This window comes from Sycon ciliatum, chromosome 1 (assembly GCF_964019385.1).
Source record: "Sycon ciliatum chromosome 1, ocSycCili1.1, whole genome shotgun sequence".
NCBI lineage: Eukaryota > Metazoa > Porifera > Calcarea > Leucosolenida > Sycettidae > Sycon > Sycon ciliatum.
In genome coordinates this window covers 75,890,606-75,907,192 of record NC_088643.1, presented here as the reverse complement: position 1 = coordinate 75,907,192, position 16,587 = coordinate 75,890,606, and the positions used below count along the sequence as shown (strand labels likewise).

General features: G+C 47.4%; 1 protein-coding gene across 1 annotated transcript; it reads left to right on the top strand.

Moving 5' to 3' along the window:
* Positions 1–1,279: 1,279 nt before the first annotated feature.
* LOC135805494 (putative uncharacterized protein DDB_G0271606) lies at positions 1,280–16,358 on the top strand. Its single transcript, XM_065319534.1, has 14 exons — positions 1,280–1,572; positions 3,146–3,238; positions 3,773–3,856; positions 4,327–4,377; positions 5,295–5,408; positions 5,853–5,932; positions 6,364–6,457; positions 6,940–6,994; positions 7,439–7,533; positions 8,264–8,413; positions 8,777–9,014; positions 11,202–12,449; positions 14,095–14,226; positions 14,841–16,358. The coding sequence occupies exons 1-14, from the start codon at positions 1,483–1,485 to the stop codon at positions 15,266–15,268; spliced, it is 2,952 nt and encodes a 983-aa protein (XP_065175606.1). The 5' UTR covers positions 1,280–1,482; the 3' UTR covers positions 15,269–16,358.
* Positions 16,359–16,587: the final 229 nt, after the last annotated feature.

Genomic DNA, 16,587 nt, shown 5'->3' with positions numbered 1-16,587 from the left:
AGTCTATTTCCTGTCCCAGCTGTAGAACCAGCTTGGATGACCGAGAAGCAACGCAGTGTGTGGATGTGACAATGTGCAAGGGAGAGGGGGGGGGGGGGGTATATACTCTTGATGATACTTGACTATAATCAGGTCAGTGATGGTACTGCTGCTATGGCTCTGTGCTGCACATGTGTTGCACACACAACTGCAGTGCCACCGGTATCTTGCCATTCTTGGTGGCCAAAGACTGAAGACTTTTTTTCAATTTTGTTACCGGTAATAGTATGTGCATTAGCCTTGCGAATTGTAATTTGTGCATACAAATAATTAATTTGTCAGAATTACAAGCCAGAATTACACGTGTAATTCTGGTTTGTCGATAAAGGGCGGGCAAGCAAGAACCGCAACATCAAAACAACTCTACTGTCCTAATGAGTCTGAAAGAGCGGAGAGTAAACTCTGCATGCAGTCTTTCGAGTTTGTCTGCTCAAGCCAAGTCAAGGCATAATTATGACACCAAGAGTAGATCTACAACTAACTAATACTAGTAATAGTAATACCAAGAGTACATGGGGTTATGTACTCTTGCTAATACTTACCGTATACATGACTGTACTCTTGTTCTTGATGACACGTAGGTCTACATCGTCATTAGGGAGGTTTAGTCCCACGTAATCCGTGGGTACTTTACGTGTGTGTACCACGTGATACTCAGTGACCCACGTACAGACGTTTTCTGATTCACGACATACCGTGTATGGAGGCTCACCCACGTTCCGCCAGAACGTGGGTGAAAATCAGAATGGAGCGCATTGTGCGACCTGTGAGGGTGCTCAGCTGAAGAAGTTTCCGAAGCACGAAATCAAAATATTGGATGAGCTTCTTAGGCCCGGGTAGCTTCGTCTTTGACCAGGTTTGGGCCTTTCGCTTCATGCTTTTGTTTGTTCCGTGTGACTAAACACAACATTGCAACGTGGGTGCCATTCATCCACTTTACGTGGATCACCCACGTACGCGTTTCCGTTACCATGGTTACGTGGGAACTAAACCTCCCTAATGTACCAAGAGGAGATTTATGTACACAGTGTACTCTTGATTGTACTGCTAGCATGCTGCTATGCAGTATGCGCATCACAATGCATGCGTGTCTACAGCCATGCCAGTACAGCAGTACTGCACTGCAGATACTGGCAGGTCCGGCCGTGATGTCACACATTCATGTATGATCCATGATGACGAATGGTGACGTAATCTATTATTTTCAAACGTCCAGAAACCTGATGAAGAAGAATGATGATGAACAATCATGCTGTGTTGGAAGTAAAGTTTCGGCCTCTTTGTCGACGCGACGTTGTCCATGATGACCGACTAGTTCCAGCACATTCGCCATGATCCAGTCAAGGAATTTGCAGAATAAATTACCTGGTACAACTTTGAGAACCCAGTAATCAGTCAGGAGTGCGCACATGGGACGAAGAAGGTTTTGGCTATCCGAGCAGAATGGCGACGCAGCCCCAACCAGACCAATCCTTGAAAGGGCTTGTCAATAATCCCGGTGAAAACAACTGCTTTCTTAACTCAACAGTCCAGGTGAGCCATCTTGGTTGTTTTATGGCAGCTAACCTATGCTCTTTAGTGGTGTGAGATGTTCCCAGTGCACACACAGGGTGGCCACTCTGTGTTTATTTGTTCAGTTTTTTTTTGGTACACGATCTCCATTGATTGAATGTTTCCTGACACCCCATATCTACAAAGCTTGTAATTGTATGCAGTTATATGCATGTGTGTGATTATGCTTTTCTGATAGTATGTTTCCATCCTGGTTCCTCATCTTTTTGAACGAGACTGTAGCTGCAGCTTTCGTTGGAGACGTTAGAACATCGTTTCAGGATATTGCTAAGACGGCTGCATCGGCCACCTGACTCAGCCAGGAGTTGACGATGACAGAATTTGGCGCATGGAAAGCTAAGGCAAAGAGTCCGTATGGACGCGCCTTTGGCACGCACTTGAGCCTGTTCAGATGATGTCAAACTTCACGAGGACCTGCACATTTTCGAGTGGAAGGACATCATCATTAGTGGACCTGTGTACCAGTGTACTGTACGTGTTCTGTTGGGGACTCCAGACCGCGCGGCCGGGCAGCATACTTGCGTACATATCTTGACCTATAATTGTAGCACCTGTACTATGCCAGACTCCGGAATGCGGAGTGCAGTTGACTTCTCACTTCAGCCAGTTCGACTTGTGCCTGTCATCATTACGTCAGATTGGTTCACTGCACGTGATTATTATCGCCTGGCCCTAAACAGTGGCGTATGATTAAAAAAATACTGGTACCAGACACTTCTTGTTGGTTGACAGCATGTTACAAGGTGGAGGACCACTGTGTTCGGAAACAGTGACCTTACTACAGCCATCCACGGTTGGCAGAGCCCCGGTCTTGTGGATGGTTGCAGTAAGGTCACTGTTTCCGAACACAGTGGTCCTCCGCCTTGTATTATTAAACATGCTGTCAATCAACAACATGTTTTCAACAAAACAAGGTTTTATACTTCTTCTACAGCGTGTATGCAGATGCGGTCGGATGATATGCCCGGACATACCATTTTGCTGCACAACATGTCCTAAATACTAATAAATACGGCTGTATGCCACACAGCTTGGTGAATTATTCAGCGTGTGTGCCGCTCATTAGTAACCGTGCATATGTACATCGGTCGGAAAGGCATGGTAAACAGGAAACGTTCATATCATTACCATTCTTGACAGCGCCTGAGTGATTGACGCATATCGAAGTGGATCTCCACCAGCCTTCTCCGTTCTAAAGAAAGCCATGGCCCGCCAGTGCATGTCAGACGCAGTATAGTCTTTAGAAGCCGACGTTTTCAATTTCTTGACCCAGCGATGAACTCCCAAGATTTTTTCGCCAAACAATAATTTTCTCAGCGAACCGCACACAAACCTTGCATTTTGGGCACTCCACCGCTGCGCAATTATCTCTGCATCTCTCATACTCTAACCAAACTAAGCAAACGAATGTTGAAAGGTCCTTATCACACTCAGCTATCCTGGACTGATAAAGGGTATGTAGTAGTACCATCTGCAATGTGTCAGGTCTTGTAGAACATAGTAGTCTTGTTTGATTTGCGGTGTTTGTGCTCAGGTCCTTTGGCATCTGCCATTGTTTCGCAGCAGTCTTGCTAGCCTATACGGCCATTACTGCAACTCGGCGAAATGTGTGTTTTGTGCGCTAAAGGTGAGCCCAGGGGCACTATTGTAGTATGCGTGCAAACTAATCACAGATAGTCACACAGGTGCCTACTTTGAAGTACTAGTACAAGTTGTTTAGTAGCTACATCAAAATGTGCATGCTTCATTAATCCATGTACATGTAAATCGACAGCAGTTCACTGAGCTCAGTAAATTGAGGTCGAACCTCAACATGGCCGCACACTAATACTGGTCTTGACCGACTGGTTTAGGTAACAGGATTAGCAGGCACGTTAGAGGTACATGGCTGTAGGCTTATAGTGAATCTGATGTGTGCGGCGCTGTTTTCGGTGCTGTGTGCAGAGCCGTTTCCAGCAAGTGCACGTCAAGAACGGTGTTATTTGTTTCTTTATTCCCGAAGCTGTGCAAAAGACGTTATTTCATTTCAAATTCTGCAGCATGAAATCATCCATCAAAGGGGGGGGGGGGGGGGGGGGATCCAATGCATGGTAGCAATGTACAGTGTTCTGTGCATAGTGGATTTATGCATAGTAGATTTTATGCTATCTTCTCAATTCAGACGCTGTTCATCCGACTCGAAAAGGTCGATCGGCCAGCAATTCCTCCGGATGTTCTTCGCCGGGCTATGGCAGATGCTTTCGATGTAAGTCTGGCTGCTGTTGGGTAGCATGGTGCCTATCTTTAGTAGTGCTGGTGTGTAGTGTGCCAGTGACAGTGTGTTTGTAATCATCAATGGCTCGTACTGCAAGCCATTATGGTTTCATCTGGTGTCCATCTTTTTTGGCTTTACCGTGCTGTGTCCGAGTGTCAGTTGCGTGAAAGACTGTTCTCTCTCTCTCACTCACTCACTCTCTCTCTCTCTCTCACACACACACACACTCTTTCTCTCTCTCTCTCTCTCTCACTCTTTCTCTCTCTCTCTCTCTCTCTCTCTCTCTCTCTCTCTCTCTCTCTCTCTCTCTCTCTCTCTCTCTCTCTCTCTCTCTCTCTCTCGCTCGCTCTCGCTCTCTGGCTCTCTCTCTCACTCTCTTTCTCTCTCTTTCTCTCTCTCTCTCTCTCTCTCTCTCTCTCACTCTCTCTCTCTCTCTCTCTCTCTCTCTCTCTCCTTTGCAGGCGGATGATCGGTTTCAGTTGGGAGTAATGGACGATGCAGCTGAGTGCTATGTATGTTCTTGTTCTTGTTTTTGTTCTTGTTGCTGCTGTTGCTGTTGTTGTATGTTGTTAGGCCATGCCTAGCTTTTGGTTTCTCCTCCGTGCATGGTTGATGGTACAGCATGCATCCCGGTCTCGTATGGCCGCATTGGGCGGGACTATCTAGTATCTATGCATAAAAGGCATAGCTGGTCAACTGTACAATGGCCAGTTGGAAAACCTATTTCTGGCCTTGATCCGGCTATTTATTGTGCCCTACTTCTATCTTATCTTGTCAGACTTGGAGTCAAACAGTCACACATTCAAGTACAGTCTGTATCGGCTATAGCGTACCCTTTTGATTTCCGTGATTTTATCACTATAACCGATGCATCACTATATGCGATATGATCGATTTTTTTCGAGCGACACATGAAAGGCAAGGGAATACTTCCAGCATGGCGTTTTGACAAATGAGCATGCTGCATAGTTGACAGTGCCCGCATTTCCATAAAAAATTCTGTTATGTACATGTACATGTGTCACTATCAAAATAAGCAACGTGAAGAAAGTAAAAAAAATAGGGCCTTTGATATTATTGCAACATGTATTTTAAAGTTATCACTATAGTCGATTATAATGTAGTGTGTTATGCATGTTTTGATTCTATGTTGCCATCATAATATCCGATATATCATTACATCCGATAATATTGGTTATAGTGATATTTGTACAGGATAAAATACGTTTTGCTTTTGATATTTCGTACCAATATCACTGTAGCCGATATATTCTTATATCCGGTCACTCTATAGCCGATACAGACTGTAATGTGGTTTGCGAGAATAAGGAACGGGGTGCAGAAGGAAGTCGGGGGGGGGGGGGGAATGCTAATTAATGCTGTCCGTTGTAATCCCATTCTGTTGTGTGTTCTCTTCTGTGTTACCTAGGAACATCTACTAACACGTCTTCATTATCACTTGGCACCTGACCAAGAGGAGAATGCGTGTAATCAATCTCACTGCATCACACACTCAAAGTGCTGCATGAGCATATTTGAACAGGTGAGTGTAGGTCACGGGTGGACGCACCTTCACTCATCCACTGCATTGTCTTGTCACAAACTCAAGCTTGGTACAACCGCCCATCCAGCTTAATATTATGGTATTTGGCTATTTGCCAACAAGGAACAAAGCGATATTTCGCTTTTTTTGCCGACCGTATGTTTGGTAATAGAAGTATCAAGTATTGTCTCTGTCTCTCTTTCTCTCTCTCTCTGCGAACACGCACGCACATACACATGAACACACACGCACACACACATACACCTCCCACTCGCATGTCTTTTCAATATCGATGTCCTGAAGTAGTGGAGTGACTGACATACTACAGCTGTGTATATACAGCATTTGATATTGTGTGTGTGTGTGTGTGTGTGTGTGCGTGCGTGCGTGTGTGTGTGTGTGTGTGTGTGTGTGTGTGTTTGTTTGATTAATTGCGGCTTGTAGAGATGCTGCGGGTGCGGCGAACAATCTGAATTGATGGGCTTCACGCAGATCGTACAATATATCTCTGCCCCATCTGTAATGTAAGTTCCAAGGCTGCCCTGCTGTACTCTGCACTCTTCAGTTTCAGTATGGGAAGAAGAAGACAACTGCATGCACTCTCAGTGCTGTTTGTGTGGATTTGTGCGGGCGGGCTTCTGGGCCGGCAGGTGGGTCTGTGTGTGTGTTGGGGGGGGGGGGGGGTGTTGTGTGTGCGTGTGTACCTAGCACCTCCTACAAGCAATTTTGTCAAGTGATATCCCAGTCACTGTACACATCGAGCCATGCAAAGCGATTGTAATGACCTTGTGAATGTATGCGAGGCCGTCCGTCCATGCATCTCTGCAATGGACATTGATCCAGATTTAACTTGCTGAAACTGTACTTTGAGCATGCATGCATGCATTGCACAAACTAAACATGCTTTAGGACCACACGGTTTTCTTGCCTTTTTCTTTGCTGCTCTGGCTTGCAGGAAAGTCGCTCTGGAGAATACAGCGAGTCGCTTGTCATTCGGCAGAACTGTTCGATCGGCCATGGAAGCCTACGGGAAGCAGCCATGTTCATCAGTAAGAGCTGGAGTAGGCAAATCAGAGGGTTTTCAAGTTCTACTTGTGCAAAGTCTTTGTAGCCTGGCAGTAGTGTTTTGCAGTGCATGTGTTGCTTCTGTTGCTTCCATGTGAAGTCCCTGTCAGACTGCACCTTACTCTGAAATTTGAGTACCTACTTTACTTGGCATTCTTCTGCAAACAAAATAGGATTTATAGTAAAGAAAAAAGGACCAAGAAACTACAAGTTTCGCTATAATGTCCACTAACACCAGCAGTTACTAATAAACAATCAGCTCATGCGATAACGAATTTACCCTTGGCTCTCCATCCGAGTCTATTCTTGCACACCTGATGAGCCGCCCGTAAAATACGATTTGGTAGTGAAAGAATCATGCATGCCTTTGTAAGACCGAGCACGGAAGATTCCACCTCAACACAAGAGATGACATGTTACACCTCCTTCTTTTTTCTTTTTCTGTCTCTGTCTCTATTGAACACAGCGCTGTGGTGGAATGTCAACAACTCGTCAGTACCTCATGAACTCACCATCACTATGTACGGAATACTGAATTTGTGAAGCGTCTACTCTACTTTTAGTTTGTGCATTGGGTAAATGTACAGAAGCTATGGGTGTGCAGTGAAGTGTTTGGACGCCTTCCCTTGCCTGTCCTGTGCAATCACCGCCTTCCATACCGATATGGTGCACTGCGTCTTATTCAGCATGAATGTACTGCTGGTTGTCGTGCTCGGTCAAGCTGTTCCCGTGCACCTGGTTGGCAGACTACAACACACAGTGCTATGTTGTGTTAGCCAATATTGGAGCTCAGTAAACCGGGCATTAGACTACTTCGCTGATCAGGGTCTAAGTGCAGCCAAGTTCGTACACATGCACACTTAAAACTTTGCAGCTGGCGCTCAGTTACACCGCTGGTTTACTCTGCTTATCCACCAACGTTCATCATACACGTGCTTGTTTTGCGTGTGTTTGGTTGATTGCAGTGTGCCTTGGAGTGATCTGGAACTCGGATAAGCCCAGTGTCGCGGAGATCATGTCGTTCGTATCTGCATTGGATTCCACCATCACTCTGAACCATGTATGGACACGCGTGTAGCTGTGTGTGTGTGTGTGTGTGTGTGTGTGTGTGTGTGTGTGTGTGTGTGTGTGTGTGTGTGTGTGTGTGTGTGTGTGTGTGTGTGTGTGTGTGTGTGGTGTGTGTGTGTGTGCGTGCGTGCGTGTGTGTGTGTGTGTGTATGTGTGGGTGGGTGGGTGTATGCGTGTGTGTGCGTGTGTGTGCGTGTGTGTGTGTATATGTGTGTGTCTTTCTTTTCTTTTCTTTTTTTCTGCCAGTGCATTGGGTACTGCATGACAGCTCTAGCCTGCAACGGGCCGGCTGAGATTGTTTTCGTTGGTCGAGATTATTTGCAAGGGACATCCATGCTGTTGACTTACCTGTGCATTGCATCTGCCTGATCGGCTTCAAGAGTACAGTCCATCAGCGCTGCAGTTTGATTGCTGCCACTAGGCCAGGGCTGGACTTGACTTGAAAATTGAACTGAATAATCCTTTGCAGTAGTACGTGTGGTCCTAGTCTTCGGGACTATGTACAAACCAGGTATTGGAATCTTGTAATACTAGATTGTTGCCGTCTAAATGATGTCTGTTCACCTCTCAAGTGCATGTGTTACTTCCTGGTTGTATGTGTGTGTGTGTGTGGTGGTGGTGGTGGTGTGCGTGCGTGCGTGCGTGCGTGTGTGTGTGTGTGTGTGTGTGTGTGTGTGTGTGTACACTGGAATGCTGCATGTTGCTTTGTGCTTTGTGCTCAGATCTTCTACAACGTGGCAGATGAAGCGGCTGGCCGCAAGAAGATGAACTTGGTTGGCATGGTGATGTACTATGGCAAGCACTACAGCTCCTTGTTCTTGTCAAACTCGACCAAGAAATGGACTTTCTTTGACGACTCGCATGTCAGAGTGGTGAGTTCTACTCTAGTATTGCTTGCAGCAGTGCAGCAGTACAGCAGTACAGTTGGTGACTTGGTACATGTCAGCCTTGATTGATAGTTTCCGTAGTTCCGCCTTGTAACATGCTGCCGACCATCCAATTGGCAACTTGGCATAAGCTGGCTGACCAAGTAGTAACAGAATCAACCATTTTTGCCGTACAATTTTTTACGGTTTGAAACTACTCCCAGCCCAAGGCATCCTGTTGAAGAGATATTGAGCATTTTGAAGTCCCCCCCCTTTTTTTTAAGTGACTTGGAAATACTAATATTAACTCTGGTTCTCCTGCATATCCCTGATCTCTATGACTGTGTGCTGTGTTCTTACACACTGCAGCTGGGCAGTGATTTGGCATGTGTCAAAGACCTGTGCAGACGTGCTCACTATCAGCCACTGTTGTTAGTGTATGCCGATCCCAACGCAACCGCTGTCGACTTTGAGCATGCACCGGAAACAGTCATACAGATGACTCACAAGCAAGAGCAGCGTGCTCTGAAGCGCCTGCCGTTGACGAGCGATCGAGGCGGAACCCTGCGTCGCTCTCTGAGCTTAATAGGAAGCCCGGTGAAAGGAGGTGGGTGCCAGCTGCTCTAGACTAGATTGCCTGGTTTGACTTAGCAGATAATAAGTGTGTGTATGTGCGAATGGGTGTGTGGGTGTGGGTATGTGAGTGTAGATGGGGGTGTGGGTGTATGTGTGCTGGGCTTCAGTTGACATGTGCAACTGTGTCATTTATTGCGTTGTGACGTAATGAACGGGGACCCCAGCGTTGATAACACAGGTTGGAGAATTGCGGCATTCACTATGTAAGCATAATTATATGTGTGGCAAGTTGTTCTTAAATCCAGCATCCTTCTGTGTGCTGTTGCACCCTGTTCCCACTCACGCACCGTTTGGTGCGTAACTGATCTTTATCTGTATCGCCGCTAAACAGTTTATGCGAGTTGGTATGAGTCTTAGTTTCAGTCTTGTCTCGTGTTGTCTTGTCTTGAGACTATCTTCTCTTCTCAATAGCGATGCCGGGTGCTTTGTTTGTGGTTTGTGGGTTTGCCAGTAGTGCTATCTCAGTAGTGCTATCTCAGTAGTGCTATCTCAGTAGTGCTATCTCAGTAGTGCTATCTCAGTAGTGCTATCTCAGTAGTGCTATCTCAGTAGTGCTATCTCAGTAGTGCTATCTCCAGTAGTGCTATCTCAGTAGTGCTATCTCAGTAGTGCTATCTCAGTAGTGCTATCTCAGTAGTGCTATCTCCAGTAGTGCTATCTCAGTAGTGCTATCTCAGTAGTGCTATCTCAGTAGTGCTATCTCAGTAGTGCTATCTCAGTAGTGCTATCTCCAGTAGTGCTATCTCAGTAGTGCTATCTCAGTAGTGCTATCTCAGTAGTGCTATCTCAGTAGTGCTATCTCAGTAGTGCTATCTCAGTAGTGCTATCTCAGTAGTGCTATCTCAGTAGTGCTATCTCCAGTAGTGCTATCTCAGTAGTGCTATCTCAGTAGTGCTATCTCAGTAGTGCTATCTCAGTAGTGCTATCTCCAGTAGTGCTATCTCAGTAGTGCTATCTCAGTAGTGCTATCTCAGTAGTGCTATCTCAGTAGTGCTATCTCAGTAGTGCTATCTCCAGTAGTGCTATCTCAGTAGTGCTATCTCAGTAGTGCTATCTCCAGTAGTGCTATCTCAGTAGTGCTATCTCAGTAGTGCTATCTCAGTAGTGCTATCTCCAGTAGTGCTATCTCAGTAGTGCTATCTCAGTAGTGCTATCTCAGTAGTGCTATCTCCAGTAGTGCTATCTCAGTAGTGCTATCTCAGTAGTGCTATCTCCAGTAGTGCTATCTCAGTAGTGCTATCTCCAGTAGTGCTATCTCCAGTAGTGCTATCTCCAGTAGTGCTATCTCAGTAGTGCTATCTCAGTAGTGCTATCTCCAGTAGTGCTATCTCAGTAGTGCTATCTCCAGTAGTGCTATCTCAGTAGTGCTATCTCCAGTAGTGCTATCTCAGTAGTGCTATCTCCAGTAGTGCTATCTCCAGTAGTGCTATCTCCAGTAGTGCTATCTCAGTAGTGCTATCTCAGTAGTGCTATCTCCAGTAGTGCTATCTCAGTAGTGCTATCTCCAGTAGTGCTATCTCCAGTAGTGCTATCTCAGTAGTGCTATCTCCAGTAGTGCTATCTCGCTGGCCTTGTAAATGTATCATTATATGTTGTTGGTTTGACAGCATGAAACAAGATGGAGGACACCGTGTTCGGAAACAGTGACCTTACTACAACCATCCACGGTTGGTAGAGCCCCGGTCCGTTGGGACCATCTGAACCATATGGGTGTTGAGCCCGGTTCTGACCCTCATTATGCTAGGAGAGTTTTTAGACTTCTCCTAACGTCAGTCGTGCATTCTTTGATTGCCCCTAAAATCTCCCCTAGCATAATGAAGGTCAGAACCGGGCTCAACACCCATATGGTTCAGATGGTCCCAACAGACCGGGGCTCTACCAACCGTGGATGGTTGTAGTAAGGTCACTGTTTCCGAACACAGTGTCCTCCACCTTGTTTCATGCTGTCAAACCAACAACATGTGTGAACTATAACAAGGTTTATCTAATACTAGTACTGTGCTAGTATTGGGTTATCTAGTATGTATCATTCTGTACCTGTCCTTTAAATTTGGGTGGGCGAGGGGCAATGTATTTGTTAGAGTTTGTGGAACTGTTTCATAACCAACGCCTTCATTGTGTTGTGTGTGTTTGTGCTCCTGCCATTTTACTACCATAGGCTCAGGCCAGGCCATGACTAAAGCATCCCAGGCAGAAAGTGTGCCAGAAGCGGCTGTTGTGACGGACTTGATTAACTTGGCTAGCTTGAGTGACTCTTCCAACTCTCAACAGAAACCACAACAGCAGCAGCAGCAGCAACACTTGGTGCAAGCGCAAGTGTCCGCCACTAGTAGCTCACAGGTAGCAGCGTCTGCTCCACCCTATTCCACTCAGCCAAGTGCTCCACACCACACCAGTACTGTCAGCTCTGCTGCACCCTGTTCTTCGTTAGCCTCCCCACCCCGGCAACGACAATCACACGGAGCATTCAGCGAGGAAGATCAACGGCAAGCGAGAGTGTGGCGTGATCAAATGAAAGGCAGCCCGTCCACGGGTGCCAGTTCAGGCAGCGCTGACTTAATCGTGTTCAATCCGGCGCCCCCTCGCTTTGCAGCTAATGGTGCACTGCAGGCAGGTGCTTATCCGACAATGTCTACTGCACAGTCACACGCCCCTACTGCACCAGTCTCTTCATCTGTTATGGCCGGCAGCTCTGGGCAGCGCAGTTCAGCACCTTATCCCAGTGGCCCGGGAGTGATGCCGCAACCAAGTGCTCAACCACCGCATCAGCAGTATAGCACTTCACAACAGCAGCCACAGCAACAGCAACCTTATGGCACTTCACAACAGTGGCAACAGCAGCAGCCACAACAACAGCGACAGCAGCAGCAACAGCGGCAGCCACAGCAACAACCGACTAAAGGCCCCTCACTTGTACCCACGACAGCCCGTGCAGTGGACCAAGCATCTGGTAGTACTGGCTCTGGCCAGTCTGGGCAACGTTATTCAGCACCCTATGCCAGTGCTATGGCCGCCATGCCACAACCGACTGCGGCTGTGGCTCACCAGCACTATAGTCATGCTCAGCAGCAGCAGCAGCCACCACCATTGCAACAGCAGCATCAGCAGCAGCAACACCAGCAGCCACCACAATTGCAACAACAGCATCAGCAGCAGGAACACCAGCGACAATTACAGCCACAGGTGCAGAAGCAGCAGCAGCAGCAACACCAGCAGCAGCAACACCAGCGACAAGCACAGGTGCAGCAGCAGCAGCAGCAGCAGCAGCAACAACAACAACAACAACAACAGCAGCAGGCGCGGGCAAAGGACCAGCCGGATGGGAAACTGCAGCGTCCGACCGCCAGCCCTTCTACACCACCACTGAGAGGCCCTGCAGATGGCCAAGCACCCAGACCACGCGCAGGTAAGGACTGCTTGTGTGCTGCTTGTGTGCTGCCTGTGTGCTGCTTGTGTGCTGCTTGTGTGCTGCTTGTGTGCTGCTTGTGTGCTGCTTGTGTGCTGCTTGTGTGCTGCTTGTGCTGCTTGTGTGCTGCTTGTGTGCTGCTTGTGTGCTGCTTTTGCTGCTTGTGTGCTGCTTGTGTGGTTGTGTGTGTTGATAACTCCTGGTAGTTACATGTAGTTGTTGTATTTGATAAAATCTCCTGTTACCTGCCAGCTTATGTGCACCGCATCTTTTTGCACGTGATCAAAAGTTAGAACATTTTGGCTGCAGATAACGTTCCGTGCATGTCATTCATTTGAAAACGTGTTTCTGCTCTTGTTGCTCATATTTTTTTATGTGCGAAAATCACATCACACAAAATCACGCTCAGAAGCACGAGTTGGCTGACATGTATACCCAGTGGTATCGTGTCACTGCACATTGTGTACAATCATGTAGAGGGGACGGTTTCAAATAGGACACCGGTTGCAAACCGGAACGGACTCAATATTCACTTTCTCTCTTGGTATTTTGATTAGAAAACATATGTCACAGTGAGACTACTATGTGTTATACTCCGAGCCAAAATTTCATGGCTCTGCGATGACCAGAAGCGCCATATCAAGCAGGTGAGTTTTTGACGTGTTGCTTCGCACTGCGACTTGGGTTTTACGACTTTCGAAAAATCAACTTCTTGTCGCAGGTAAACAGCGGCTCGCCTCTCGCCAATAAAGCACCGCATACCAATCAAAACTAATGGAAGCACACACAAGGCTTATTGTTACTCTATACTGGCCGTCGTGGAGCGATAGCAATTACCTAATTTCAGACCCAGAGTGAATTTGACGTGCACTCTAAAACGTGTCCGGTTTGGAGCCACCTCTGATTTGAACTTTTTTGAAGCGAAAAATTGGGCAACTTGGAGGCAATGGGTCAACACAAAGGAGTGGCTCAGTTCGATTGACTCCGGCCCCAGAGCAAACTTCAACATGCCAGTTTCCTTCCACAAACATATTTCGAGTGAAAAATCAACGCTGATGATCGGTTTGGGTCTATACAAATTTGGCTGTCAAAACGTCCCGGTATCGAGCCGTCTCCTCTACATGGAAATATGTTATGTTGGCAATTGTCGGCTGTAGTTGCTCACCATGAAGTGACCCCCGACTGTACACCAGTTAGGCATGTGTTGACCACTCGATGAACAGATGATATTACTACTGCTGCTGGTGGCATGTTCTATATAATGGCATGTACTACTCAGCCATGCCTTGCTTCCAGAAATCCCGAAGAAAATGCTTGTGTGCAACCACGCTACAGTCAGACCTCGTTAACCCCACACATCCATTTCCACAAAAATATCCGGATAGGCGAGGGAACCGGAAAACCGAGCACCGGTTATGTTGGATGCATCACATAAGCTGTACATCTGTAATCAGCAATTTTCTTCCAGTTGGCGACGGATGCGGATAAGAGAGGACGGGATAAGCGAGGTCTGACTGTATACCTGATTCGCACTGTGTCTGACCAAAAACAACACCCAACCTGCCCGTGTCTCCCAGAATATCTGCAGTGCCCTATCTGAGCGGTGTGCTCTCTCTCTCTCGGTGTTTGTTCTTCTTGCTTGTAGAGTCTCCTCGTTCGCTTGTACGCATCGTGGACTCTTATTCCGAACAGGCTGAAGAGCTGATGTTCCGATCTGCGCAGCTAGCGTCAAAGGGGGAGCTGGATGAAGCTGTGGAATGTTTGCGCAACGCGAGCCGTAAGTGCATGCATACCCGGGCCGTAGCTCACAGCACTTACTTACAGTCCACATGGCTGTGTAGTCCCTCTGGGGTGGGTACTGCGAATACTGTGAAAAAGGAAGGCCCAGGGTTGGCTATCTTCATAGTACAATACGCGACCTCTCTTATCTGGCCACCTGTCCTACCAGTACACCTCGCCTACCCGTACACCTCACTGAAAGGAGGCACCTGCCATACCCAGACACCTCCTGTTGTCCTGAAGCAGGTACCTGCCATACCCAAACACCTCCCTGAAGCAGGCATGGGTTACTAAGGTGTGGGTGTGGGGGGGGGGGGGGGGGGGGTGCTGGTGAATGCCATCTGTCTCAATCCTCAGCTCCTATTGTGTGTGTGCTAGTGAATGCCATCAGCGTTGGTTCAGTGAGCCCAACTGAAGAGAATCATGGTTTGTACAGGGCCTTGAAACTTAGTTGAAAGTGCTTGAACTTTTTCCGTGATGAGCAGGTCTGAGGTGTGTTTCATTGCTATGCTGCGTAACTACTAGGCTGCCCCCACCCCCCCCCCCCCTCCCCCCTCCACACCACCCTCTCCTCTAACTCTACCTTCTGTCTGTATGTGTGCATGCTAACAGGGATTATTCTTAGTGCAGCTGTGACGGCCCAAAGTGACAGTCAGCTCTACCAGAGTGTCAAGCAGCAAGCCGAGCTTATCGCTCAGAGTCTTCAATCTCTGGAGCGACAGCAAAAGAAAAAAAAACGGCCATCCGGCCGAGTGGAATCCGCGGCCAATGCTGAATCTGGTCTAAAACAACCACAGCAGCAGCAGCAGCAACAGTCACATACTGAGCCAGTTGCTGTTGAGCGTGGGCGCCCTGCCAATGCGCTGAATCTTGTGCCACCTGCAGATCGCAATCCACGTTCCCCGTCGCCTAATCAGGCCTCGCTGCAGCAATTCTTAACACGCGTTGGAGACTCATCCACCTTCAACACCGCACCATCAAACTACAGTGATCGCCATCCATCAAATACTCATTCTTCGAATGGCCACGCACACCACTAAATTTGCCAAGGACTCTACCGCCTGCGGATAATGTCTTGCTCTGCGCATGCGCATTTCCGATGTCTGGAGATTGCGCTGCATGTACTCGTCTGCGTGTCAGTGCTGATTGTGTCAACCATTGTCGTTCAGACAGGTTATTGTCATACACGCTGCTGTTCTTGTTTGAATCCTTCATTCTCAGTTGCTGCTGCTGCTGTTGTTGTTGTTGTTGATGTTTGTCGTGTTACACGCCATGTTCGTAAAGGCTAGCTAGCCACCACGACTAGCCTACTTGTTGGTGGTGTTCTCTGCGGAGTTTCATCACCCTGTGCTCGTCCTCGTGCACGTCCGCTGCTGGAAGTGGATGTGTGCTTGTCAACGTCCGGTTGTCTTGTGATCACTTTTTTCGTTATTGTTTTTGTTGTTGTTGTCTGGTGTCTATTTAAATTTACTCTCTAGTTGGTGTGTCCATGTTCTAGCCTGGCTGCTGTTGCTGCTGCTGCTTGTCTTTTGTGTGACATTGCTGTACCACCGTGCACAGCTTTGATTGATCTATCACTACACGTATGTGTGTGTGTGTGTGTCTGTCTGTCTGTCTGTCTGTGTCTGTGTGAGGTATGATTGTAATAAGTACTTCCCCCCGGCACATCCGAACCCCCCGTTTCTAGTCGAGAAGCAATCCTAGCAAGTAGTTTGTATGATTGTGATGTGTTTGAGCAAGCCGACTGAATTGTCTGGTGCTCCCTGGCACCCATAGTGGCTGAATTGTCTGGTGCTCCCTGGCACCCACAGTGGCTTTTACAGTATGCAAACACGTTGTGACTTCAGGACACACGCTGTATATGCTCACGTTGTATCGCGTGTTTGATTGCCTGAATGGTAGTGTACTTTAACTAACTCAACGTACGGAATTCGCTCATCTTTCACCTATTTCACTTTTACCATAAATTTCATCTTATCATACAACGCGAATCGATGCCGCAGCTACATACATACCTTGTCTCTTCTTGCTGCTTATTTGAACAATCCGTCAATGAACATATTATGCCTTTTGTGTATTTTCATAAAGAACCTTGATATAGTAGAGCGGACGCGCAGTCTTTATCTTGCACACAGACGTTGCTCTAGTTACGTCTCTCCCTCCCATCTCTCTGTCTCCCTCCCTCTCTCCCTCCCTTCCTCTTCATCTCTTTCTCTCTATCTCCCTCCCTCTTCGTCTCTCTCTCTCTCTCTCTCTCTCTCTCCTACAAACATGCACACACACACACATACACACACACACACACACACACACACATTGCCGGAGCAATAGAGAGGTTCTGCACAACGAAAATTCGAAT